At 39.5% G+C, this 27,932-nt stretch overlaps 1 protein-coding gene across 1 annotated transcript in view; it reads right to left on the bottom strand.

Moving 5' to 3' along the window:
• The window catches only part of LOC106940379 (polypeptide N-acetylgalactosaminyltransferase 9-like), a 38,384-nt gene extending 10,820 nt beyond the window's left edge, over positions 1–27,564 (bottom strand). The window contains exon 1 of the mRNA XM_015023110.1: positions 27,419–27,564. Within this exon, the coding sequence (XP_014878596.1) occupies positions 27,419–27,526 (108 nt within the window). The 5' untranslated portion in view covers positions 27,527–27,564. The remainder of the gene's footprint in view (positions 1–27,418) is intronic.
• Between the last annotated feature and the right edge of the window lie 368 nt (positions 27,565–27,932).

Here is a 27,932-nt window from a genome sequence, read left to right as displayed (position 1 = left end):
ATTAAATTAACCACAAAAGAACCGGATAAAAAAAAAAAAAAAGGGTTTCCAAAAAGAAAAAAAAAAAAAAAAATGTGATAAAAATAAAGTAACACTTCTTCCAGTGCTACTTTTGCCTTCTGGAGAAATTCACCGCTCCCAGTCAGAAACGACCAATCAGAACCAAGTGGAAGGTTTTGGCGCCCTTAATCATGCTCATGCAGCTGCGCTAATGGTGGAGAAGCAACTAATTGTTCCAGAAAAAGCATTTATCCGCCGACATGGTGGCCATGATAACTGGCCTTAGTGGAGAGAAAGGGGGAGAGTGTGAGCAGCGCGTATACAAGCTTGATTGGCAGTGCTCTCGCCTTAAAACATGAACGCCGGAGACAGGCATCAGTCCACCACTACAGCCTAAAAGGACAAGCAGGAACAGAAACTTTGTCACCATTCAGCTTTTATCTGGTGGAGCAAACAGCTGCGAACTAACAGCTTTATTTAATAGAGCAACTCTACTACACATCTGAAGTTAAAGCCCATTTAGAATTACAACATTATTAAAAGCGCTATTATGTTATCGTCATTGTTACAGCTTAAACATTACTACTGCTATTATTTTAGAACTTATTTGAAGTGAGTGAAAAAGCAGGATGGATGTTTTATAAAACCCACCTGCAGCTCCATGTCCCAGTCCTGAGCGAGTTACCAGTGACAACCAGAAATCCCCATTACGACGAGTGTATGGCGCAGAGAGTTATATAAGAAACCAGGCGCTGCATAAATGTCACTTTTAAAAGCATCAGTCAGTGCAGAGAGAAATAATTGATTGTAGTCTGAGGGATGTTGTGATCCCCGACTACATGCTCAGGGTGGTGAAGCAGAAAAGTCATTTCTCAAAGCCATGTAGAAAAAAGAAAAAAAAGAAAAAGATAAAAGAAAAAATAACTCTGCCAAAGCAGGGCCCTCTCTTGAAATAAAGTCTGCCTGTCTGGGAGAATGCGCGTCACGCTGGGGTAAAGAGGCGCAGCAGCTGCATCCTGACACAGAGCCGCCATAAGGCCAGAGCGTATGTTAATGTTCTTACAGCTACGCGAACTACCGCCGCCTCCCCGTCACCCACTGTGTCCTAATGATTATCGCCACAATGTGCAACAGATGCTGCCATTCGTTAACATCTCTATGACCCCCAAAATGAAACGAGCTGCGCACTGTTTAAGGAGAATATCGCTGGGAAACTATTTTCTCCAACTACCTGAGGAGAAGGGAAAGAAGCCCCGTGCCGAACCGGCAGCATTTATTTAACGATTGGTTTCGGCCGCGTGACGGCAAAACAATCCTGCTTGGACGCGAGAAGGCCGGAGCTGAAGTTTCGTTTTTACAGGTACATATTAAAGCTCGACTGGAGCTTTTCTTTTCCCATGGGGAATATTTTTGGCCGTAAAGCAGCAAACGTGGAACCGATTCAGAATCAGCGCCCATTTACATTTTAACAAGGGAACCTGTCACCCGGGGAAACGCGGTGACTCACTAATGCGGTCCTGATGGTTACAACAATGGACCTTTGCAGCGCAGCTGAACCGGAAATATCAGGCTTTGGTACACCACAAATATGCTTGAGTCAGTTGCAGTGTTTTAAGTTGTCATATTTGTCACTTTTAAAACGATTTAATTTGTTGACACATAAATACTCATAACATGGTGTGAGATGCTTTAGATAGGGGGGAGTCTGACTTTCACAACTTCTCATTATTCTAATGAACAGTTTCTTCTGTTGTGATTCTTTTGATGCATTTGTTTAAATGAGATGTTATTCTACAATGTTATTGTTTAATTTTGTAAAACCTTCCATACCCCCGATTTATCTCAACCTTTTGTTGCTGTAATATACTTTATTTGAGTTTTATGAAATAGATAAACACACAGTAGTGTTTTATATATATATATATATATATATATATATATATATATATATATATATATATATATATATATATATATATATATATATATTTCTGTAATGGTCAAGGAGGCAGTTGCCCTCGTAAGTATTTGCTGAGTTAATAAAATCCATCAGAAGTATCTACGCTGTTGTTCTCTCTCTGAAACCGTCTGTATCAGCAGTGAAGGAGTCTGGGAAGGAGTGACCCGAGCCGTGACACCTCCATTGACCGACAAACCCCCTCATATTCACCGCTGATCTACCGCCACGACCCCGCTCTAAAGAAAATCCATTAGTGCTTTCGAGGCGAGTTTATCCATTTTTCTTCCGCCCCATGATGCAGTTCCCTCCCCACATACAGCTTGGCGATTGGTGTCTTTTTCGTGGACGTTTTTTTTTTGTTTTTTTTTTTTTGAAGGCCCTGCAGCTCATATCTGTCTCCCTTGGCAACAACCCTTGGATGTATAATGCTCTCTCTATGGTCCTTTATCTGCCCCTCCCACCCCTTCTGTTTGCTGTGTAAAAAAAAAAAAAAAAATCAATAGCAGGAGTGTAGTTAGTGTGGAAGCGTACGCGGTAACTGGGTATGGATATATGCGCGCGCCACTCGTGGATAATTGTAAATGTGGATATGCGTAATCACAGTTAGCAGTTGGCACTTAAAGAAAATTGCAGATCAATACCCTCCAGAGCTGTTTCTCCAGGGCCGGGGGAACCCGTCAGGAAACGACGCGCGCCAAACTGTAAATGGTTTGTTTGATTCAAATTAGGCCTCAATTTGTTTTACTGAATAAAAATGAAAGAGCAATTATCATCTTATTTATATTCAAGCTATAAAAATTTAAACAGGCTGTGCTCACGATTATTTTTTTTTTTACATCTAAAGATTCCACTTCATAATTGCATATTGCAAATAAAGTATGAGTTATAAAATGTTCTACAATGTACCTCAATCAGGCATATCATTATGACCCCCAACAGATGAAGTAACTACTGATGCTTAATGCCAATTATTAGTGGGTGTGACATATTAGGAAGCATTTCGTCATCAAAGTTAATGATGGAGTAGAAGCAGGAAAAAATATGCGGTGCAAGAATTTCAGTGAGTGTTTTTTTTTTTTTTAACAGTTTCGATTCCTGTTGTTCAACCTTCTGGCCTTCAGACTCTCTTATCCTCTGAATTTTCCCTGCTTACTTCAAATCCGTATTAGGCTGGAATGAAGTGCTATTGTCACAGATATCATCTGTCTGCACCGTAACCTTCGTGACCCTAATTCAAGTTGGTTGTGTGAGGGAAGTTAATCAAACGCGGCAGCGATGGAACAGGCCGGGAGGTTCGGGGAGGCGAAGGTGCATTTCCTTCAAAATTTAAACACTCGATAAGTTGCTGCGAGAACGTTCACAGGGAATAGAGTCTGTTGTGAAGGATGCTGATGAAAACCTCTTCTCAGCTCGGAAAACTCACAATATATATGAGCTCAGCAAACTGTCAACACAGTGTTTTATATGCCAGGATTTCTAATACCTGTGAGCTTTTAGGTGGCAGTGGTGTTTTAGTAGCTTTGATTTTATGACAGGCTCCAAGTTAGTTCCTGATCACTCGAATCTTTATTTTTATTTATATGGCCTTAAACTTGGACTCCTCCCTTTGTATTTGTTGGCCTACATAAATAAACAGAAAATCCACTGGAGAATATTCTCTTTGTTGTGAGAACTTACTTTTCACTTTTGGTGCCTGAAGTCTGAAACAAACTCAGAAAGAAACATTTCCAGAAAAACATGAACTTACAGGTGCTGCTGTCAGGGAATGTTTTTAAGGTAAACGATTTAACTGAGGAATCTTTTTTTAAATTGTATTTATGATTATGTTTATCTGTTTTGACGTGAAGGTTCGGTAAACTCTGTGCTGCTGCCAGTCATGACTAGAACTTTCTTGTAAGAGACATTTTCGATCTCAATGAGATTTTCCTGAGGAAAATAAAAAAAAAGTTGGCACAATCGTTTCCTGGTTAGGCATTCAAACAAGACGGTTAATTAAAAGTCACATCAAAACTCTGGTTAGATGAGAAAGGCTAACGTTAAGCGTATGGACTGGACCGGGCTCAGAAATCAAACCCATGAAAGAAAAACAACCAATTTAAATGATTTCTATCTTTATTGTCAGGATGTTCAAATATTCAAATAGAGTAATAGCAAAAGCTTATTGTTGGTTACAAATGTATATTATTTCTTGGCAACTTGGGAATGGACATTTATCCAAATATTAGGCAGAGGGAGGAATTATGGCTGTATGAATATCAGTATTAAAGCCTGAAGTTATTTATCATATATCTGAAAACGTAATGCTTCAAATTAACTGAAGACAGTCCTGCACATGAGCAGCATTTATAAACTTGTCGGTATCACTGCATGTGGATATTTAAGACGCAGTTCTTTTATGATAATCCATGAATTATTAGCTGCTGTGCTTACAAATAAAACTAAAATATCCACATTTAACTATTTCAATTTTGCTTACATAAATTTAAAAACATGTCCATACAGGACGTTCTTCGGCGCAACACGAGCCTAGCTAACACTCTGTCACTTTTAATATTCCAGCAATGATTAAAATAACAACAAATATGAACACCAGATAAAATTGCTTTAATCTGCAGCCTCTCGTGACATCCCACACGGAGGTCCTCTGGTCAGCATTTTTGCAAAGTCCATTTGAAGGTGACCCTTCGTCTAATTGCAGCCTGCATCGTTAAGTGGAAACACTTAACACAGAGATCTTTGATGTGGTGGGAATGCAGTCGCTAATCTAATTTAATTGTCTGTGTACATACAGTTAGTTAATTGCTGGTGGACCATTTTGCCAAATAAGCTCCGGAAAACATCAGCGTAAAAGCTTCAAGCTGTAAACAGGCTCTCTCCGGTGGCTGTGTAAAGCTAAATGTATTTGGTAAAGCAGTATGTCGAGTGCCTATTGAAGTCAACAACGCATTTTAAGTACATTCCCCAAAAAAGAAACAAATAAATATATGAAATAAAGTTCTTCAAAAGGATGTGAAAAACATCCCTGCAGTAAAACAGTAGAGAAAGTCTCTTATCTCTGAGCCCAGACTGGAATAACACCACAGGATTCAGACAAACTGTTTTTTTGTGTCTAAGAAGTTTTGTAACTGGAGTTTGCTCTCCTATTTAGTCCGAGTTTAATGCAAAAATAAATAAACGGTTATAGGGGAGGTAAAATTGGGTTTGATACAAAAAAATCAACATAATAAAAGATGTAAAGCTGGATAAAATGCGCCTATAGTGACGCTTTAGAAATATGGACATTGGTGAAGTTTATTCTGATACATGAAGGTCTTTTCAAAGCAAGATGCATTTCAAATAGACCCGTTTTCTATAGAATGGCACCTGAGTGACACTCGAAGTAAGCGAGTTGTTGAAGACATAAACAAACTGGCCACTGTGCATCGGGCCAGAACCGGAAATGACCCCTTTAGCCTTAAGGGCTTCCTCACAGGGCCAGTTTTAGTTATTTCTTTAAGTCAGGCTCTGTGAAGTTATCAAAAGTAGCTCCCTTGCCTGTTGCCTATAGCAGGAAGATGTCACGTCACCTTGAGCTTTGCTTGAAAGGAAAATAAATTGGAGTAGAGGAAAGCAGCAAACAACTAAAAGAGTTGGAAGCAGAGGAACATACCACCTGCCTTTTCCCCGTACGACTAACAGTTCAACGCTAAATCCAAAACCTTGATTCATTCATGGTGGAGCTGGAATCAACGGATGGATATCACTGCTGGTGGATTCCAGATGCTGTTCAAATATGGAACAGGAGAAAATGTCCAAGCCTCTTGATAGAGGCTTTCAAATTGTTATCTCAGCCGTCAAATGTATTCTTTTTTTTTTTTTTTTTGCTAATTAGCCGTCTGACTCCCCTCCCCCCCTCTAAAGTGGTCAAATGAAAAGCAGAGCAGGGCAACAAGGAGCCAAGAGCCCAGACTGCGATGATGAAAGGCTATGATGAGCTCATACACACTCGGTAGCATGCTCCGTCTGACAGGGACGGCTGACATGTTTGACACGCAGGGTTAAAAGCTATATCCTCCGGTGACAAATAGACACTTCAGGATCTCCCAAATGAGTGTGTCGACAGTCGAGGGTCAGCTGGAGTTCATCGCTTTAAACCCGGCTCAGTGACTAATGCGACTCGGCAACAGACAGACACAGGTAGGTGTGATGAAATGTCAGCGGTAGGATTCTGCCTCAGACACAAACCCCACCTGTCACGTGGATTCAAGCCATTTTCAGCAACGCATTTGTGTCCTGCACATGTAAAAAATGCCTACATTTTCTGCCGCTGCTTTACTTCAGACGACAACGTTTACTTCTCTGAACCTGATGTGTTATTTAGAAACACAGTGCGGATCCATTCAGTTTGTTTTTTTTCTGCCACTGTGTTGCCGAGGTGCCACGCGCTACTGACCCTTCAGTAACAGCTACTTTTCATCTTGTGAACATTTCGAGTGGTTGGCTCATTTTGCCAGTAAGTAACATTTGAAAGGCTGGCCAAATAGTCATCCAGAAGCGTGACTAATGCATTCAGAACGGGCCGTGCATTCACATTAATCCAGGAGCTCAATTTTTGAGAACACACTCATGATGAAATTTCTTTCCAATCAGGGGTCCTAAGCTCACTATTATAGACCCAACTATTACACAGGCACATACAGAAGAACAAACAGAAATCCTGGATACTTACGTAGCAACATTTACAAAAAAAAAGTCCCATGTCAAATTTCAACACTTTCAATCAGGTTTTCAGAATTTTGAGTCAAAATGCATAACACAATGTGTCAAAAAAGGACTTGCTGGGAATTTATTGGGAATAGATTCAGTGTTCAAAACCATCAACTCTAAAAAGGGACAGAAGGAAGAAGAAAAAAGACAGATAGGCAAAGAAAGACAGAAAGAAAGAAAGACAGAGCGATAGAAAGAGATAGACATTTTTTTAGACAATTGAATACTGAAAAAAATATGGATGAGCAAACATTTTCCACAATCTATTTTTCTTTTTTTTAACAATTATCCAGACTTGGTAAATACTTCCATCAAATTGCTTACTTCCTAGAGCTGCCTTTCCCAAAGCCGAGGTCGAGACGCCACCATCTTGGATTGTAATCGCAACATTATTTTCAAAGATATTTATATCAGACTAGAAGTACTTTCTTTTTAAGTGTTTCAATTAAAACTAAAATAATTCCCTTTCCCCCAGATGAAGTAACAATAGTATCAGTTGCATTTTGTCAGTCTACAGCACCATATGATGTATTTGTCAGCATAAAATGTTGATAAATATTCACCAAAATCAATTCACAGATTAAAACTAAGATCTCAGCTAAAAACAGCAGGGAAACAGCGGAATGGTGTAGGAAAGCTGCTTAGATGAGATAATGAAAGGTACTTGCTGTTTAGATAATTAAAAGAATCAACATAGGATTTGTTTTCTACTTAGGGAAAAAAATCATGAATAGATTTGAAGCTGAAAACCAGGAAAGCTTCCCTCTAATGGCGGTCTACTAATCAGTCGCCACAGTGCCAATTACTTTTCAACTTTTGACGATTGGATTATTGATTCCAAGGCAGACCTGCATTCACAACTTCCCTGAAGCTCAAGTAAAAAAAAAAAAAAATCACAATTAACTTGGAAGAAAGTGACTAACTCATTTTCTGTGTACCCTTGAGATAATAACTTGTGCACACAGAGTTACATCTGGGGAATTTTACACGCCCCCGTCTTAATTGAAAATGTCTCCTCTTTGCAAACGGAAGGAAAGCTGCAATTTTCCAGAGGAAAAACAGAAAAAACGTCTTCACTAGTTCAAAGAAATACCACAAAATGCTGATGAAGGTGCAGACTACCAGCAATTACATCTTTTCATGAAGACAGGGTCCTCACTGGATACTGGGCATCACAGTCAACTTTTATCGGTGATATATTTGCTGAGAAACAAGGAGGAGACAGCAAATATTGAAACATGTGAACGTTACCTGTCATTTTTTTTTTTTTTAATTAGCTCTGCTGGCCTTAAGCAATGCTTGATTACATCAGAGTTAATTTCAAGGCACAAAAAGCTGTGCCAGTCATAAAATAGCAAGACATTTTTGCACACTTTCACACATTCTTCTTTTTAAAACAGTCATTTCAGTGCTGTTGGCTTTGTGTGTAAGAATATATCAAAGATTCGCATGGTGTGACGTATCCAAGAACCTGTCAAATAACACTCCAGGTCGCTCGTTTTGTTCCGACGTGAACATGCCTACATGCATACGCTAAAGATCAGATTTCCCTCCAAGTTCACAGCTGTAGAAGAAAGAAAGGTTTTCACTCTTGAGGTATTTCTTTTTGTGGCATGCCAACTCATTAATAGGGTTCCCTTCACACTGGACTTGGAATGCACCGTGGCTTCACACTCAGTCAGAATGTAGATAGTCTCCGCAGAGTCTTAGAGATGCCTTCTGGGATGCATCAAGAGAGCGCTGCGCTCCCAATTACGCATCATGGAGCGTGAGATTTTCCTGTTATGAGACTACAGTTACAATCAGCTGTGAGACTGTGGAGCCTCATTATTACGGCGGCAGAATACAGCATCTGTAGCTTACCGACTGCCTAAAGGAGCCTGGTAAGAACAGTGGTAGCTTCTCCTCTGGCATGGACCCACCTATCTATTGAAAAATGTGAAAAGAAGGGTTGCCGTTCAGAGTGGTCAACCTAACCATGCTCACTCTGGGCAGGCAGAGCTCTAAATGATACAACAAAATGCTCTCAGTACTTTGCCTCACACCACTGCTATGGTTGCAGCATAAGGGTCTCATCGAGCTGGAGAGACGATCAATCTGAAATCCAGTATGTCCGTAATCACAATGCCATGTCAGAGCCTTGCACATGAAAGTTGAGAGTTCCTGGTGAAACAGGGTTTGCAGCAGCGGCTGAATGGTTCAAAAACCTGGCAGGGAGGCATTGGAGTCGGTGGTATGGTTATTTACCATTAATGGAAGAGATGGTTTGAATTTCTCTCAATGTTCTTTGGCCATGCTCTGCATCCATGACGCTTCTTTTTCAACACTTCTAGGATTTGTGGTTGTAGTTCTGGCTTTTGAGATGCCAGTCAGATGTTGTAGTCATCGGTCTCGGTCTTGAGACCGCTTATTGATGAACATCTCCAACTTGCACATAGGGTGGTAAAAATGAAAGAACTTGTCACCTCTCATAGGAAAAATGCTCTTGGGATGCGATCAATAAAACATTCTTACCTCAAATATGGTGAGGAAAACGTAAAAGGACAAGGTGGACGAAAGAAGCACAACAGTACAACTTCTGTAACGTACTCCAGTACAGCACCTGCTTTCTCTCAGGATGTCACGTACTGAAGGTGTTTGTTCCCCCACATCAAGACTTAAACACGATGTCAGAGGTACAGAAACCTACCAGATCTATAAGACAACTCCACAGATTAAAAGGAAAGGTCTTAAAGACACTGTACTGTTGTGCAATAGGTGAGAAAAACCTATTTAATGCGTTACAGTCAGAGTGCAGTGGTGCCATTCCTTCCTGTTGTAGACGTCCTGTGAATAAGACAGCTTGTATCGGTCATGGAGACCACGCTCTGTGTTACTGTAACATGAAGGGGGTCAGCTTTTTAAGTTATGGTTTCAGAACGCCCACCGGAGAGAGTGGACACAGTCTCCTCATCGGACACTGAGCATCTGTTTGCTGATGAATAGCTGTAGGCTTGCCACAAAAAAAGAAAAATAAATAGTGTTAGATAACTCTCTGAGCCGAAATGCCAGCACACTCGCCTCAACCTCTTCCGTCCTCTAAAATCTGATGTGAAGATGAGTGATGCATCATCAGAGAGCGTTCTGGATCAGAGCCTCCACCCCGCCCCCTCCACTGCGCTCTTTTGTGCGGCGGGATAAGAAGAAATCCGCATGATCCATCACTCCGTATCGCACATTTTTCCCCCCTATTTTCCTGTTCATACGTCTATAGTGGGAGTGGGGAGAAAAGAGTGATGGATACAGAGGCCCTTTTAACTGTGCCTGTCAAAAGCTAATTCCACCTCGTTGCTGCCCTTCGCCTTTGATATGCCTTACAGTCTGCTAGTGCAGCTAAACCACTGCAAGCTGGTGCTCTTCAAATACTTGGGCGCTGTCAGAACACTTCAAGTTTTCAGCCAAAGTTTCTGACATCCGAAAGAGTCGACGATGTGAACAGCCTTTCTGATGCTCAGGAGGTAAGTGAAGCAGGCGAGGCTGCTTCTGGAGTGTTTGTTCTTAGTTGCCTTCTGAAAGAGATTTGTCAATAATTCAGTTGTCTTCAACAGATTTATTGAACATCTTTATCTACTGCCTTGAAATTATGTCTTCAAGATAAGGAGGACGTTTCTATAGTCACATTAAAAATAAGTTTGCATTAAAGGAATATGTCTAATTACATACTGGCACCTTCCTAAAATAATGACCCAAGTAATTTTTTTTTGCCCTAAAAGATTTTGGCAATAAAAAAAATAAATAAAATAAATAAAAAATAAAAAAGACTTAGGCCATTATTTTAGGAATTTGGCGTTCATTTGGCCTTGCACCACGGCGCCACACTCTGAGACGTTCGCTTCAGACTCCATTTGTTTCCCGATAGAGGTCGTATGTCATTGTAATGCAGAAATGCATAAAACACGCTTCCCAAACACGGAATCCGACGTAGTATAATTCATGCATATCGCTTGGATCAGCAAGCCTCGAACAGACAGCAAGACAATATAATTTGTGAATTATGCATGCACTGCGCTCATTAATGCACGGTTGACAATGTTAGCGGATTGAATAAAACCCCAAAACAAATTCCGCCGCACAACAAAAGCATATGCGGAGCTGCTCCGCCTCGCCATATGCTTGCAGTAAGTCCTGCCGGCAGCCGCAGTAATTCCTCAAACAAAACCTGATCCCGCTCCTTTACAGCTACATCTATTTTCATTTGTCCCTCCTCCTGGACACAGATTCATGTTGGTACATACAGCAAAGCGAGCGTCTGAGTAAGCAACGCCGAGTCCATTAGAGGCCGGCAGATTGATTCAGCCGCTAAATAATGCAGGCATTGAAAGAGACAAACAGGCGAGCGATATTCAGCGCTGTAGTTAACGTCATGTACACTTTATTGACGAAGAGAACTAAGAAGAATACTTCCGTGTTGCAAGTCTGGAACTGTGGCAAAAGAGGAAATCAGTCCTGTGCCGGAGACGTCACAGGCGATTCGAATGGATTCCAGATATACAGGTGGCACACGTTTATTGGTGGCTGCTTGGATGAGGATGTGTAAAAAAAAAATTGTATCAATGAAACTTTTATTGCAGCAAGATTAGCTCAATTTAAAATTTTGTTTTTTTAGTGTAATTAATCATTTTGAAGAAATCATAAGAGAAATCAGATATTGAAATATTTCAATTAAAATGAAGGTACATGAATGTAATTTTATACTTTGTCCAGGTTAAGTTGGTCCAGGTTTCTGGTGACACGTAGATAGTGATCAATATCTGGGTTTCCATTTCAAATGTGTGCAAAATGTTGCCAAAATGCCACTAATGTAAAAAAAAAAGACACAATTTCACAATTATGGCGTTTCCATTCAATAAGAAACGCAATGAAAATGACACGTTTATGTTTATTGATTGAAAAACATGCCACGTCCTCACACTCCTACCACTCCACGCCATCGTCTTTTTCTTCTACTCCAGCAGTGACATCCGGTTGTTGATCGCATGACTTGCATGATGTGAAAAAAAAGTGTTTCTACTGCATTTTCTTCTGAAATACACTAATTTTGATACAGTTGAAACACCACCTCATTGTAGCGCAAAAACCTTTTTATAGAAAAACATGAGTTTTTTTTTTAAATTGCAGAGTTTACATTGATTTAATTTAATTCAATCGTAATTGAAATCTGCGCAATTTTAAGACCAGTGGAAACGCAGTTAATGACTTTCGTTTCCTAAAGGGTATAAATAAGCTGTGGCTCAAATATCTGTTTCTTTTTGTCACTGGCTACTATCTCGACACCACAAACCAATAAAGACAGTTAAAATAAATACAACGCTTATTGTTCAGCTGCAGCAGAAACTGCCATGTTGGGGTCACCAGATCGCCAAAACAATTTTCGGATTCTAACAACATGCCAGTTGGTTTTCTGTCCTACCATCACAAATGTCAAAATGTATTTTAACTGGAACCGTGTACTTTAACCAGATGAAACTAACAGTCTTTTTGGCAGCAAACAGTCCAGGTGGGTTTGGCGTGAAACTAACACAGAGCAGCACCTCATGCCAACTGTGAAAAAAGGTGAAACATCTGTGATGCTGTGAACATATTTTCTTCCAAAGATCCCAGGAAACCTCATTACTGTGCAGAGCATCGTGAAGTCATTGAAATGAGAGACTTTACACATTAAATGTAAATGTGATGACATCAATGTGGGTCAATGCAGGATAGTGATCCAAAACATTTGCCTAAATCAAGACAGTGATATTCTATCGGAGCCTGTAGACCTAAACCTGCAGATATTAGAGCATAAAAGAAAATCTAGGAGCTAGACTGAGGAAGTACATTATCAATAATTGCCTCACAAGTGACTTTTAACATTGGATTATTTATCTAATATAATTTTTTCTTTTTCCCATGAAAAATTATAGGACAGCAATAATTGTAAGGCTTTTCACACATCTTTACCACTGGTAGCAATAAATGTTCATAAAATCTGATTCTAATGCACGACGTTTCAAACTAAATCAAAGCCAAGACCGACAAAAGCACTCTTCCATCTATCTATAAATCACAGACGCATTTCATTTCTGAAATGAGAAATGTTGGGAACCAGACGGATTGATATAGGGTACCCTGCTTTATCCAACATCCCACATTATGGAAGTCTTCCAGTAATCCTCCACATTTATCATTATCCATTTGCTAAATTGTAAACTCAGGGTCCCTCCGGGGCTCCGCCTCCACGAAACGACCGCGCTTGTTGGAAAGGGCTCGCCTATGGTGAGCGCCCACCGTCATTTGCAGTTTGACGGACACAGGCGCAGCGTTGATTTAGAAAGTGCCAGAACGGCTCCTTTTTACACAGATGGCTGCCACTCATAACGACACTCTTGTCCTTTTCAAGGTGACTGCTTTCACTGCAGCCCGCTGGAAACGTCTGATTCAAACATGACTGAGAGTCACTCTGCCTTTGTCTGGTCGCAGCAGTAGTCTGCGGTGTCTGAATGTTCCCACGTATGGCAAAGAAAGAAAACAAAATTAATTGGAAAGATTTTGTTATGTTTTGTGATTTGAGATAGCAGTAGCTTTTCCTGACGCCATGAAGATTATGAGGACATGCGTCCTGTTTTGACCTGCTTCCGAACCACGTAAGATTCTTGCAGACAGTTGAGAGAAAACAACAACAACAACAATAACAACAACGCCCCCTAACGCTGCCTCCAGGGGAACAGGATAAATCTAGCCGCCCTGCGCACACAAATAGAACTGGATTTTAGAGGCAAGCAAAAATGTTTGGCATAAACTCTTTTCCTTTTATAGTAGAAATCTCTGCATTTGATGGGGAAATCTTTGAAATTCCTTCCAATATTTACCCACAGACACAGTGAGAAGCAATATATGAGAGCAGAGTAGAGCGTTTTTTTTTTTTTTAATAGACTGCACTTTCACTGAACTTCAGAGCTGCTTCAGCACAACAATCATGTTTACAATCTGAGAACTTTACATTTTTTACTATCTTGAGTTAAAAAAAAGGAAAAACTAAAAGTGCATCAAGAAAATAAGGAAACTTTCTTGCTGGATTGATACATAAATTGATGCATATTGTGACTAAGAGATTAACCCCCCCCTCCACATGTACAGTCTCTCTGCTTTAACAACAACAACAAAAAAAACAACAACACACACCTGGAGGGATTCGGCTCTGTTTCTACAGAGGTTAATCAGTTGTGCTTAAAATTTCCTGTTCTATAATTGTATCAATGCAGCAGCTGTTCAGAATAATCTGAAGGTGTCGTCCGACTACATCTACAAACTGTTTCAAAACAGCGGCTGTCACTTCGCCACCTGAAACAGAGCACATCTTAGCAACAGCGCTGGAATTTTTATAAACATATTATTGGTTGTCCTGGAGAGTAGGGAGGTTATTTGAAAAAAAAAAAAAAAGAAAAAAAAAGAGAGAGACTAAAGGAGTTGTGCAAGAACTAACATGTTTTCATGGTCAAAATCGCTGGATTTATACATTGCTTGTTCAAATACACGATAAACATGCAGTGCTGTTCCTCACCTCTACTGGCGCTGCCTCAAACAGTCTGTCTGCCTTAAACAAAAGTGACACACGTCCTTTGCTCTCTCTCTTTAAGCTGAAAATATACACGTGCAAGTGCACATGTCGACATCTAATATAGTTAATGAGTGTGTGTAACATATTCAGTCTGTCTGATTGGCCCTAAATGTGCAGTGAAAATGCACAGGGTGAGGCAGGAAGTACCAGGCGTCGCTGTGAGGGAGCAGAGCAACAGACGCTCCACTACACATTATAAAAACCTCAAAAATATTAGGAAAAAAATACAGGAAGGACATGTTTTTTTTCTTACAATCAAGTGATGATATTTATGAAGAAGGACAGGCAATCAAATGTCAGATGTTAGATCCTATGCAATTTTCAATTTGAATAAAGAAGAGAGAAAGAGAGAGTGAGTGATGTTAACTCAGCATTTCAAAATCTCAATCAAATAATGTTTTTTCTTCTTGCCATCATATCAGAACAGTACGAAAGGGATTGAAACATAGCTAAAAGGTTTTTAAATAACTAAATTAAGGTCAACACTGAAATATTAGCTTTTATTTTGGATTTCATATATTGATCCATCTGACTCCAGCCGGTGCCTCACCGGTCATGAACCTCGCTGATAAAATGCCTTAATGTACGATCAATGTTGGAATGTTGTAAAATAATACCCACACTACAACTTGCAGCTTTTGTGTTTTCGTTCTTGGGCTTCTGGAAATAAAAAGGAGCTTTTTTGTTTTGCATCGACCAATGTGTCAATTCAAACCTGCCTGGAAGCTGTTAATACAAGCTTTTTACGACCAGAGATTTTATGTGATTTCCAATAATTTACTGTGAGAAGATGTGGTTTTGTGACTCAAAAAAAAAAAAATATCTACCAGCAGAAGGTTGCTGTAAAATGGGAATGATAACTAACATCAAATCATTTTAGTAGTATATGATATAACATGATGCAGCCATTGCTGTGAGCGTTTCTACAGGGTGGGCCATAAGTTTCCATACATAGGAGAATGAAAACCGTATATTTCTTTGTATTTCAGATACCCAAGAAGACGCGTTTCACAAAAGACCAAAGAATTGAAATTATACTGGTGGCTGGATCAGGAAGCAGTTACATGGTTGCGCAAAACTTTAACAGAAAACATGGAACGAGCGTCACACACATGACGCTGTGGCAAAACTTATTTGTAAGTTTCAGAAAAGTGGAAATGTTGCAGATCAACCACGAAATGGTCCAAGACGTGCAGTGACTACACAGTTGATGCATCTGTGTAAAACAGTTGTCCAATGTAAAATGTTTACTTTTTCTATGTATGGAAACTTATGGCCCACCCTGAATAATACATCAGTACTTTACTCGGAGAAATAAAGGGATGTGTAGCTACATGGTTTGTGAAGGAACAATGGAAGTATGACATGGAAATCTGATGGGACAGTATGGCACTGCAAAGGTATAGAAAGAAAGCATCAATGTTACGACTGGTGTCGTAAGGTTAATTATACAAACATGAATGTGCAGGTACCCGTCCCTGATTGGCTTTCCAGAAGACGACAGAAAGGTCTAATTGGCTGCTTCCCGGAGGTGACGAATATAAAGGCTGCTGAAGCAGACTTCCTGTGTTCCATCCTCTACTCATCTCCACCTCTTTCTTTTGTTCATCTGTTGTCAGAGTTCTGGAGGGTAGGAGTGAGCTGCCGTTTATGTTTTCTTAATTTTCTCATGTTTTTCTTAGTTAGGAAGGTCAGTTTTTGTCCTTTGGTTTATTTACTTTCAATTAGGTAAGTTTCTGTTACTATTTAGATAGTTTCCTTTTGTTTGTTGTTTTCGTTTATTGCTCGCTCTGAAGCCAAGTACTCCGATTGCAACATCTTTATCAAAAATACATCATTTTTAAAATAAATAATTATCAACTATTCAATTTTGTGCATGTCGGTTGCTGAGATCAGAGGAGGATGGATCCTTCATGTTGCGACCTGGCCACCCATAGACTGGCCGTAACAATCAATAATCCTGAGTCACCTAATCAGTTAGGTGCATTTTTTTTAACCTTCAAATCTCTAAATAATAAATGCTGCTGGAAGGAAAAAAGGAAGAACAAAGAAAGCAAGAAAGAGAGAAAGAAAAAGAAAAACTTCTGTTGAGTGCGTTTTCTCCTTCATTTATTTGAAGGCTTTATTCCCCGTGCGTTCGTTTTCATTTTGCTGCTTATTCTTGTTCCACATGTGGTCCCTTGTCGCTGATTGCTCAAAACCCATTGTTCATTTGTTGTTTTTCCTCGCTGTGTCTGCATTTGCTACAGGGATTTATTTGTTTGCTGCAGGGTTGTCAGAGCAGATGTTGATTGATTTTCACATGTATTGTCCACGATGCCATCTGACGGTTAGATTCTGCTTTACCGCCGCAGCTCATTCTAGTCATTTTATTTATTTATTTTTTAGAGAGAGATTACTTTTCCCCCCCCTCACTCTCCATCTTTGCACTTTAGACAGCTGTGACTGATGTGTGACTTTTCGTTCTACAGCTACACACACACTGACCTGGACAAGATCAAATCTCGGCATTACACTCTTTTTCAGGTACTCGTGAGTTTTTAGGTTACTTAAGCCTGGGAGAATCTCTCTCTGAGAAGTAATTAGGATGCAGAGAATGCTCACTGGGTCGGCGATGTTTAGCTTAATTAACTGTTGAAAATTTCAGCTCTGGAAAATCGTAATGCAGGTCATTTAAATGGAAAATAAAATTCTCGTTAGGGTTGGGCAGTGCCGCGCTACGAAAAAAGGAACTGTCTCCTTACCCAAGATGTTTCAGATCATCCATCTTTAATGCCAGACAAAGATAACTGAAGTAAATACAAAATCTTAAAGATTGTTTTACTTATGAGACCAAGCTAAAAAGTAATCACTGCTCAACTTAAACATTGGTTGCTGCCACAAACATTGGTAATAACTGGGCAGAGGCTTTTCTGCTAAGCTAAAGTGACAGCACCTCGAACCGATTTATGTTGTAACCAAAGACAGGACATTGATGCTGTTCCAAAACTTTTTTTTTCTATCACCATTTATATTCAGACTTGTTTGTGACATTTGGCTGCATGATCCAAGTGGACTCCAGCTTAGGGTCGTAAATTGATGGCCAAAAAGCTTCCTTCTGGATCGTCTGCGAGAGAGCAGGCCATTAGACTACCAGCATGATTGACTGTCACCGTGATGCTCTTTTTCTGAAACGGTATTAGATTCACACCAGATGAAACCGAGGTAAGTTTTCTTTGCCTTCCTGGATGAGGATCAGCGTAGTCGTACTTTGTTCACCTATGGTTGTGTTATTAAAGGGGCAGTGCTTTGTGAAGTCGACGTTTTTGAGCTTCACATCATATTAGGATGTTAATCTCTCATCAAAGACATACCTGGAGTGTTTGAGAAATCCTTTATTCTCCGGTGGCAGCCATTCAGCTGTGCAAAACACCTTGGTGGACCTAGCCCCGCCTTCAACGATGAAGCTCCTCCTCGGGGGCTGCAGGTTCTAAGCTACTGAACTTAAGGCGTTAAATCAAGAAGTCAAAATTTCTTTGAAGCAATATTTAACATAGACAACTGGAGGTAACATAGTTACTTGATTGTGCTATAAAATTGCACTATGTGCCTGGAAAGTACATAATACTGTGCCTTTAACCCTTTCTTGCATGAATTATGATCCTTTGTGTCAGGATTTTTTTCAATTTTTTTTTCTTAAGTCTTAAAAAAAGGTAGGAAAAAAAATTAGTAAAGCACATTTTTTTTATTTTTTTTAGGTGATCAATTGTAATTTTCCCCAAATACAAAGTTGTTATTTGAAAAATACATCAGTAGTTTTGTTCTTTATGGGTTATCTGATGGCACAATATTTTTTTTACCGTTTACAGTAGAAGGAGGGACAGGGTCAGTTGGCGTGCTTTTTTTTTGTCTGTTGGCCATATTGGATTTAACAAAAATAATTTATTGCATTTTTGCATGACTGCCTAACTGTTTAAAGATTAGATGAATTTCTACTTGAAGCAATTTCCGAGAATTATGTAATTTCAGAGAAAAACACAACATATTGCATCTTGAAACCAAAAAGACCCACATATTTATTTCAAGTCGTCCCAATTAAAATGTGGATGCAGCCCAAAATTACGTCTAAATATTATTCATGCCAAAACAGCTGTAATCAACTGGCAGGGAGGCAAGAGTTTTCACTCCTGAAATTAGCTGGTTGGTAAAAACGTAATTTGCAGAGTGGAAGATTTCCCGTTTAATTTGTTTGACAAAGAATATATGTAAAGTCAAGCCAAAACCAAACATAATAAAAATAATGAAGTGTCAGCTGTCATCACTTTTTAATAACTACTTGAGACGTATAGGGCTCCAAGTTAAGTGAAGTGTAATTATGTCCCGATCCCGTAGAACCGCTGCTCCCGCCAGACTTTAATTAGCTCTACTTTCTCCACTGCGGGCAGATTATGACCAGATGCCTCTGGGCCCCGTCCAGGTGGAAATAAAGACAAGGTTTTAAAGGAAGGGGAAAAAATATATATAAATAAATAAATAAATCATTTTTCGGTTCATTAACTAGGAAAGCAGTCCAATGTGAGTTTATTATATGTCATGAGGAGAAGCGAGCCGCCCGGTGAGATCACACTTCGTTTCCTGGACTGATTGATTGGGCTGCTGTGAAATGAGACAGACATCATGAAGTACTTTGGATGGCTTCCTGCTGGCTAAGTGAGCTTCTGAGCAGATTGTTTTGGTAAACTCATCTAGACTTCACTTATTAGCCTTCTGGCACCAACGTGGCAGCCTTCTTGTGGGAAGTTGCAATGCACGAAACGAAGGCTTCCAAAAGTACGAACGGCATTAAATCAGGTTCAGGGAGAATAACTGGGGCTTGATAAAGAAACAATCTGCTGCACAGCTTCCCTGTGGGTTCTTCCGACAATGTTCAGAATTGTATTAAATTTTAATTAACATTTTTAATCTTCCCTAGATAACGTTTTTATTCTTGTTTTGACGACAAGAATTTGCTCATTTTTGAAATTGTATTCATCAAAGGGAGCAGGAAATTCACACGGTTATATCTAGAAAGGTAAAAACTATCATTGTACACATATAACGAAACATAAATTGCTTTAGATAGTCTTATTTAGAGTGTAGAGTAGCTGGATTGTATAATCTCTGGCACACTGATCTCATGACTGAGAATAAATAATAAAAGAAGAAATATTCACTTTTAAAATGTTCAAGAAGCAGCACAGTTTGTTTTACTCGAGATCAAAACTCTTCAGTTATTTGCTTTATAGAGCACGTTTGTTTTGCCTAAAATTAGCTCCATTATTAGATTTCCGTAGTGCTACTTTCTGCACCGTTTCATGTTTTAAACAACATTCGTTTGCATTTTTAGATTGATTTATTCATGTTTTTAGGTAATTTACAAGGTGACAGCTGATCATTTTAAACCAGCTGTTATCTAGCCTATTCAGTAATGAATAAGGATGACAAAAAGGCTTCACATAAACAGTGTGTCTCTGTAACATCTCCGTGTTTACCATATTGAGGGAGATTTTTGAATGTTATGAAATGTGAAGGTCTGCTCTAGTAAGCTTGAACTCTGTTTTGGCACCAGTTTTGTTCCATAATACTTTGTGACATTTGACCACAAACATGTTTTGTGGCCCAGTGAACAGAGTTGGGGAGTTTTCCTTTGCTCTGTATAGATAACAGCATCAAAGGATGGAAAATCCTGGACAGCTCATGATGTTGAAGATAAGTGAAGCAGATACCTGAATACTTTTAGCGCAACACACCGTGGGCAAATGTAACATGCATGTTTCCACTCCTGTGGAACCAACTCTCCTGTGGTGGGATTTGATGCAGCACAAATCATAGCTTTAAGTAAATAACACTTCACTGAAGCAAACACAGTTTTAACTCCTGCTAAGTCGGGGTGCTGCAGTGATCAACGATTTTATGGCAACGTTGATCACATTTGAGAGAGTACATGCAGCTGCTCTGAAATTTACACAAGCAATATCTAAAGTAATCTTTTCATTTTACCATCCTGTTTTTTTTTTTTTTTTTTCCAGTCTGGAAGTAATAATATTCTAGAGTGCACCCAGTCAGAGTCCTGACTTGAAACTGATAAGGAATCAGTTGATGGAGCTAAAGATTAGGTCAAAGGCAAGGAAGTCCTCCAACATCAAAGACTTGGAACTCTTCATCATAGATTATTAAAAGATATATCGTTGGAAGAATTGGAACATGATCAGTAACTGAATTCTGTAATTACTGACTGTAATCAGACAAAATACTTTTCCATTGAAGGGTATGCATGATTTTTAACAGGATGTATGTAGAAATATATATTTTTTTACATTTAAAGGAAACAGAAACGGATGTATTTTTTAAATACAATACTTCTTTTTTTAGCATTGATCAGTCATATTATTCCATACAAATCTTTTTAAATCTAAATCTGAATGATATTGAAAACTTTAATAATCTCATTCAACCAACGTAGATTCACTCATGTCAGAATGTTAAATACTTGGAGTGGGTCCAACAGAAGGCAGCTTGACCTATTTTCTGATTAATTTGGACTTTGTTGCTGCTCATAGACTGCTTAAATCATTGCATTTTCACATTCAAATGATCAGTTAAATATTAATATGGAGAGAAAAGAATACACTATCAAGTAATGGCAAAAGTAGCCTTACTCTCCCGTAACACAGCAGCAGACTCAAATTCACACCATTCAGCCAAAATGGTTGTGCATCATAAGCATCAACCCTATTGCACTGATTCTACAAAATGCTCTCTCTTTTTTCTCCGTTTTTAGACCCACGTAGTGTTTTTGAGCTGCAGCAACTGACACAGCACTGTAAGAAACCATGACGCAGCAGTTTTAGAGTGCAGAGGAAGATCAGATTGTCTTCTGATAACCACATCTCCCACTATTTTCCTTATTCTATGCTACATATACTTCGATACTGGAGTAAATAACACATTTTTTCCCCCTGCATTTTCTTTTCTACCCCGTTGCAGGCGTCCCTGGTGTGGTGCTTTCCTGTGGGCCCATTTCTCTTTCCTGTCCCTCACCTCCCAGATGGCCGAGGCAGATGGCTTACCATCCTGCTGAACACGTCTTACTGTCAAAACAGTGTTCTCCTATCAAGCGTCGCCCACTATCTAATGGCTGAACATGGGACGCAATTACTGATGTCCAGAGCTGGACAACATTTTACCAACTGTCATTTCATAACTACCATTATGTTCAGTCTGGCAAAATGAACTCAGGCACAATTAGATTGCAAAATGTTAATGGACTTAAATAAAACATGCTTCGCTTTTGATTCTTTTAAAGTGCACTAATTTAAAGACGTATTCACAACATATTCTGAAGTGAACAGCACATTGCCAGCTTTTCTGCTTCTCTGGAGATTTCCCAATTCTCTGTAGAGCATTTATGTCACAAAAGAAAAGCAAGTGATGTTAAAATGTGCAGTGATTACACAACCTCATATTCTGAATCAGCTGCTTGTCTTCAGTTGATTTTTATGTGTGACATAATGTTTGCAGATGAGAGTTGTGACTGTATTGTACATTTTAACAAACAAAAAGCAAAACGCTCGTCTCCTGAGATGCGCGGTAAGTGCGGCGCTCAGCAGAGCAGGAGGGGTGTGAGATTCATCACACAGTAAACTCATACGGACGCTTCTGGTAGAATTCATCATTTCTGCTCAAGATCATTTTTCTCTGCTTACACATGGAGCGGTAGGTGAGCACCAAGTTCAGACGAGTCGTTTACAATTGTTTGCAAGTGTATCCAACACGATGTTGGTTATGGAGACAGAAAGAATGTTGTGTTTGGCTGCGTCAGGTGTTCATCAAGTAAAATGCCTTCAGCACCTATAAGGTGCCCACATTGCTCTCAACCACAAACTTTACACACCAGACACGTTTCTCCAAAAAAAAACTGGCAAAGAAAAACTTGTAAAGAGTGTCATACATATGTACTACAGCCTCTTTTACTCTGACACCCCTGAATTAATAGCACAATCAACTGCCTCTAGAAGTCAACCAATTAGTAGGTAGACTCCACCTTCATTTTCAGGCTCAATCCAGTATATATATTTTTTAATTAGAAGGAGAAACATCAAAGAACAAACAGCATCGGACCAAAAAACACCAAGTATAAATACAAAGAACAGAAACTAAAGCAGGACAGGGTTGTAAAAAAATTATTTCAAACTCTGAACATCTCACAGATCATTGTTCAATGTATTATCCAAAAATGGAAATAGCCTAACATATGCATAAAGTGATTTAATAGTGCTATTTTATAGCACAATCAAAATAAATTTGATTGTGCTTGAAATTAGGATCTTGAAATTGGGTCTCTGTCTCTTTAAAAGCTTTTTCTCTTTCTGAAACTCCGTCTTCAGGAAGTCATCACAACATGGGTCCTCTGTTAACCCTTTAACAACGTTTTCACCAGTGTTTCGCTGAGAAGTAGCTCGTAATAATGAGTGCAGCCGATGCACAGTCCCACCAGCTGTTTGCTAATTGCTCCTGGCTAGTCTGAAGGAGCTGAGCACCGGAGTCACAGGTGAGGGCTGCTCTGCGATTTAGAAGTACAGAAGCTTGGAAACTGCAGCCCCAAGGAGCAACAGCATCTCGTTGCCACGGGAGATTAAAGGATTCCTCAGACATGCATGGAAGAATCAAGGCAACACTCCAGCTGTGTTTCTGATGAAAGAATAACATTACAAGGTGATGAACAGCTCAGAAATGTTGATTTTTCATAATACTGTCCCTTTTGAAAAGCAGTCGAACTTTCACACAGCCACCTACCAAAACACAGCTGTCAGGACTTGGAAAGAAGCTTTTCCCAGAACGGATCCACCTTCACAACAAAATATATTTCAGTGTGTGGTTGTAACGTGAACAAAGCAGAAAAAGTTTAAGGCGTCTGAATAGAAAGTGCTACAAACTTTCTAATTATGGACAGTAGGAATGAAAACAGAAAAAGCTCCTCCGCATTGATTTAAATAATTTCCGTACATAATTTTCGAGCATCTTGCCAGTTTTCTTTGTTTCTGCAGATTTATTCCAGCTTCTGATCATTTACAAGTCCTGGCCCCCGAAAGTTATTTCACACCTCAGCACACCGGAAACTCGAATGAGATGTTTAATTAATTTTTTCTGCCATTAACTTTATTCTATCACATTCCACTCGAAAAGAGTGGCACCCTCGTAACCGTGTGCTGCATAATCACATTTCTGCACGTCCTTGCTTCCCAACTTGAGGGAAGTAGTTCGCTGCTCCCTTAAAGCCTTTTTCATCCACGCCGAGTTGGCGGCCCGCAAGTAAACATGCAAGTAACCTTCCCCCGGACGAACCCTGCCTTTTGTCAGTTCGCTGCAGTCATTGATACTCCAGTATTGTGGGCTGCTCTGGCTAATTGCTAAACATGTCCTTGTCAATCAAGCCTCTCCCCAACTGGCAACCCGCTCAGCTCATTTTGACGAACAGCCCGGGAGGAGTAATTGTGGTCCACCCGGCAGTCGCCTGACTCCGTTCCATTAGTGGCTGTATATTGCAAATGAGTCAAGCTGGTTGTTCATCGTAGACCTATTCAAGCTTAGGCATGAACTCAATGGCATTTTTTTTTTTTTTACAGATGGGTCAAAAAGAAAGAGGAGTGAGGGAATTAATTGTGTTTCCAGGCAGTGCGGGATGTTTTCTTCATTTCATGAACCACAACGCCTGAGCAAGTGTAAAACGGTGAGAAATTTGAGTCACTAAGCAGCTTAGTGTGGGAGAGAGCTGAACCCAGTGTAGCGATTTATCAGGCGTCTTGATTATATTCAGATACTGAAATCATATCAGTCTTGCATCCATCGAAAGTCAATATGAAGGGTGAATTTGTTTTAATCAGCTAGGCCGTCGCATGATTTGAGTAGAAATAAAATAAAATTTATTTATCAGAAAATATGTATGCGACTCCCTATGTTCGCACACTATGTATGGACAGCTGTCTAAAAGTCATTTTCTTGTGCTTGTTGTGGATTTTTATGTTATAAATGCTCACAGACCACTGAAGTGGACACTAATGCATCATAAAATACACTATCAACTACTGGCCTTCAGGTGCAGAAATTATTTTAGTTAAATCCCATATGGCCGACAGACAAAAAAGCACAGCTACTGACCCGGTCCCTCCTTCTGCTGTAGACGACTCCTGCAAGTAAAAAAAATATCGTGACATAAGATAACCTCTAAAGAACAATACTACTGATGTATTTTTCAAATAATAACTTTGTTTTTGGAGAAAATTACAATTGATCCCCGAAAAAAAAAAAAAAAAAAACATTTTTTTTTTTTACAAAATTTATTTTTAGGTTTTTTTATGCCTTAAGAAAATAAAAAAAAAGTGAAAAAATCCTGACACAAAGGATCATAATTCATGCATGAAAGGGATTTATATTGAAACTAGTCACAAAGGACGCTTAATCATATATATTTTAAGGATGAACTCTCTCGAATTCTACATATATGACGTAGCTCAAAAGGAAAGCTTTGAAAGAGACAAAAGGGATTAACTTTTGAGTTATCAAAGTAATGAAACACCCCTCAATAAGTCAGACTGGGCCTCTTGACCTGTATTCCTAACTGCCCCGTCTTCTCAGGTCCGCTCACAGGGCAACCATTTTGTTTTGTCACAAACCAATCCTGTACAAGCGTTTCTTTTGGTTCTGATCTGGTTGGTTGGTTTTGTCTCTTCTTCCTGTAATTTTGACCACTTAATCCGCTTTATATTACAGCCACACCCACCCAGTCGCACTCACCAAAGCACACACGTTTAAACACCAATGCAGAGATCGGTAGGCAGCGCGGGGTTAAGCGTCTTGCCCAGAGGCACAGCGATGTGCAACAGGAGGAAGCCGGATTCGAGCCAGCAACTTTCCAACTGCAAGACAATTACTCTACCCACCTACTCTACTCTCTCTGAGGGTTAAGAACAAATGTTACCTGTGTGACCAAAGCTACTGACTAATTCAAGGTCTAAAACATGCAATCTACTTCTTAGAATAAAATATTATAAGTTTAACACCCAGTACAGTAGGTTATAACCCACCATTCAATAACCATGGATCATTTCAAAAGTTTAATGAATTTCAAGCAAACAAACCAAGGATAATTTGTTTTAAAGAGCGTTATTTAACATGTATCGCCATACATCTAATTGATCATATCAATGTATGTCAGACAGTCTCAACACATCATCTGCAGGATGAAGTGGTGTTTTTCCTTAAAGGTGTAAAAATGTGGGTCCATTTTAAGGTTTTTTTTTTTTTTTCAGCTCCTGTAGCTGAATGGATCTTGCCCACAAACCTCATCTGACACAGCAGTGTGGTTTCCTGAGGTGCCCAAGCGGCTTCCCGGAATGACAAAACAGTGCCTAACCCCGGGGGAGGCTGAGACACAACAGAAACTGCTGAGTTATCACTCTACGATAACGGCAGTACAACGATCAGCTAGAAACACGAGAGGCCAGATGACTGTATCATTACTGCAGCTGGCAGCAAAAACATGCTATTTATATAGAAGGAAAGCTACTCAGTGGGGTATAATGGGAGGCTTTGAAATGGTCATCAACAACCATAAATGTCTCTGGCTCCAATAAAGCACTGCAGCAATTTGTAACCCAAGATCCATTCTCCAACCTCAGTTCAAGTGCTTTTTTTTTTTTTTTTTTTTTTTTTTTTAGTAAAGCACCAAGCACCTGAGATGTGTCATTAAAGCCATCTCGAGATTCTGAAACGGGCGTAGGGGAGTCGACGTAAAATGAGGAGTTGGATCTTTCGAGCGTTCCTCTCTCCAATAATCCCAAGGAGGGCGTCCGGATTCAGAGAGGTTCCACTTGGCTGGAGAGAAACATTTTCTGAATTTAAAAGCTAACCAATTCTTCAGCATGCCACCCGCTCACATGAAGCGTTAAATTCAACTCAAAGTAGCAGCGAAAAAAAGGAGATTTGCATTTTTTTTTCCCTATACCAGCTTTAGAGCTCTATGGGTTGGTTGAAGATTTGCATTATGGGGATTTTTTCCCCCTTCTACTCCCAACTAAAGGAACTTAAATGTGTCATCATAGCTTCCTTTGGCACCCCTTGGGTTTTGTATGCTAAGCTTCATCCCTTAGGCAGAGAAACATTCAAAACTCCATTAAAAGTGCTTTTAAAAAGTCAGAAAATAAATTTCACAAACAGTCGCGGAAAAGCCGTTCAACCCTACACCGACACAAATTATTGGATTTCTAATTACAGCGTTTTTGTGGAGGCTGGGATTTGACACAAAATCATCCAGCTTAAAAAAAAAGAAAGAAAAAAGATCTAATTAAAAGTTTGTTTTTTATTGCAGAAAATCTCAGAAAAACTTTTACCACCCTTCTAATACGCTGCCTTTTAATTAAGACAAATCAAATTCTCACCAGAAATCAAGCTGCATTATAAATCCCCTGTGATAACATGCAGCTCCTTTGGAAAAGTACATCCATGGAACGTTTCTCGTATTGTTACAATAACGTACTCCAGTCTAGTCTCCTCGGCTTAAGTTAAGTTGCATGCACTGCCATGTACTGGCAGGTTTCCAATTGTGCCACAGTCTTGCCATTTTCAGATGACGGACTGAACAGTTCTGTGTTTGGATTAGGTTATAATCTATGTTTGGATTATAACCTAATCTTGCTGTTAACTTTTCCACAACTTTGCCGTCACAGAGCAGTAGTTGGATGAGATGAATGTACACAAATCCATATTCATATGTTCTGCTGCCAGCTGGTAGCATGGACTGATTTCATTTAGCAATTTTAGAATAAAAAGTATTGCCTTCAAATTCACACCACATGCTTCAAATGTGTGTTTAAAACCACAGATAGTTCTCCTTCACAGTTATGTAATACTTTATTTTGGAATCATATGGATGCCCAATGAAATATTTTTTTGGTTGTAATATGACAAAGTGTGACAACGGCCAACAGGAATAAATACTCTTGTTCTGTGTTTGGAACAAGAGTATTCAGTTTTCAGTGTGGTATAACACAGCCCCTCACCCGCATGCCCAGCTCGATGTTCTCTCCTCCGTACACCTCCATGCCAGGATCCAGCAGACCGATCTCTCCAAAGTATTCCCGGTCGACCACAAAGGAGCAGCCAATCATAGCCGGAGTCCTGAATAACCAGAGAAAGACAGATTACAAAAAACAAAAAAACATTTAAAGACACTTTTTAAACTCTTTCTTCCAAAATTCCTCCTCAGGTTCTTCCACGGTAGCCAACCAATGTGCCTCTAATGTAGAAGTAAGAAGAGAATCTACTTATGGTCCTGCTTCCTAAAAAGGCTCAGAGTCTCTATCTGCACTCAGAGGATGAGTTTTACTATCACATTTCAAAACAAAGCATCTCTTAGACAGAAGTTATTTTTTGGGAGACGGAGGCACGGGGGCAACAAAAGGACCCTCCATATCTATTTTTCACTTTATTGCGTGCTGCACTGCAGTCTGCTTCAGAATTCTGTTCAGCTTCCACCTCAGCACAGACAGAAGCTTTAGAGATTAGGGAACATAT

This window comes from Poecilia latipinna, unplaced genomic scaffold (genome assembly GCF_001443285.1).
Source record: "Poecilia latipinna isolate Pla-1442-1.1 unplaced genomic scaffold, P_latipinna-1.0 Scaffold3201, whole genome shotgun sequence".
Lineage (NCBI taxonomy): Eukaryota > Metazoa > Chordata > Actinopteri > Cyprinodontiformes > Poeciliidae > Poecilia > Poecilia latipinna.
The sequence above is the reverse complement of the archived record's forward strand: the minus strand, read 5'-3'. Positions and strand labels throughout refer to the sequence as shown.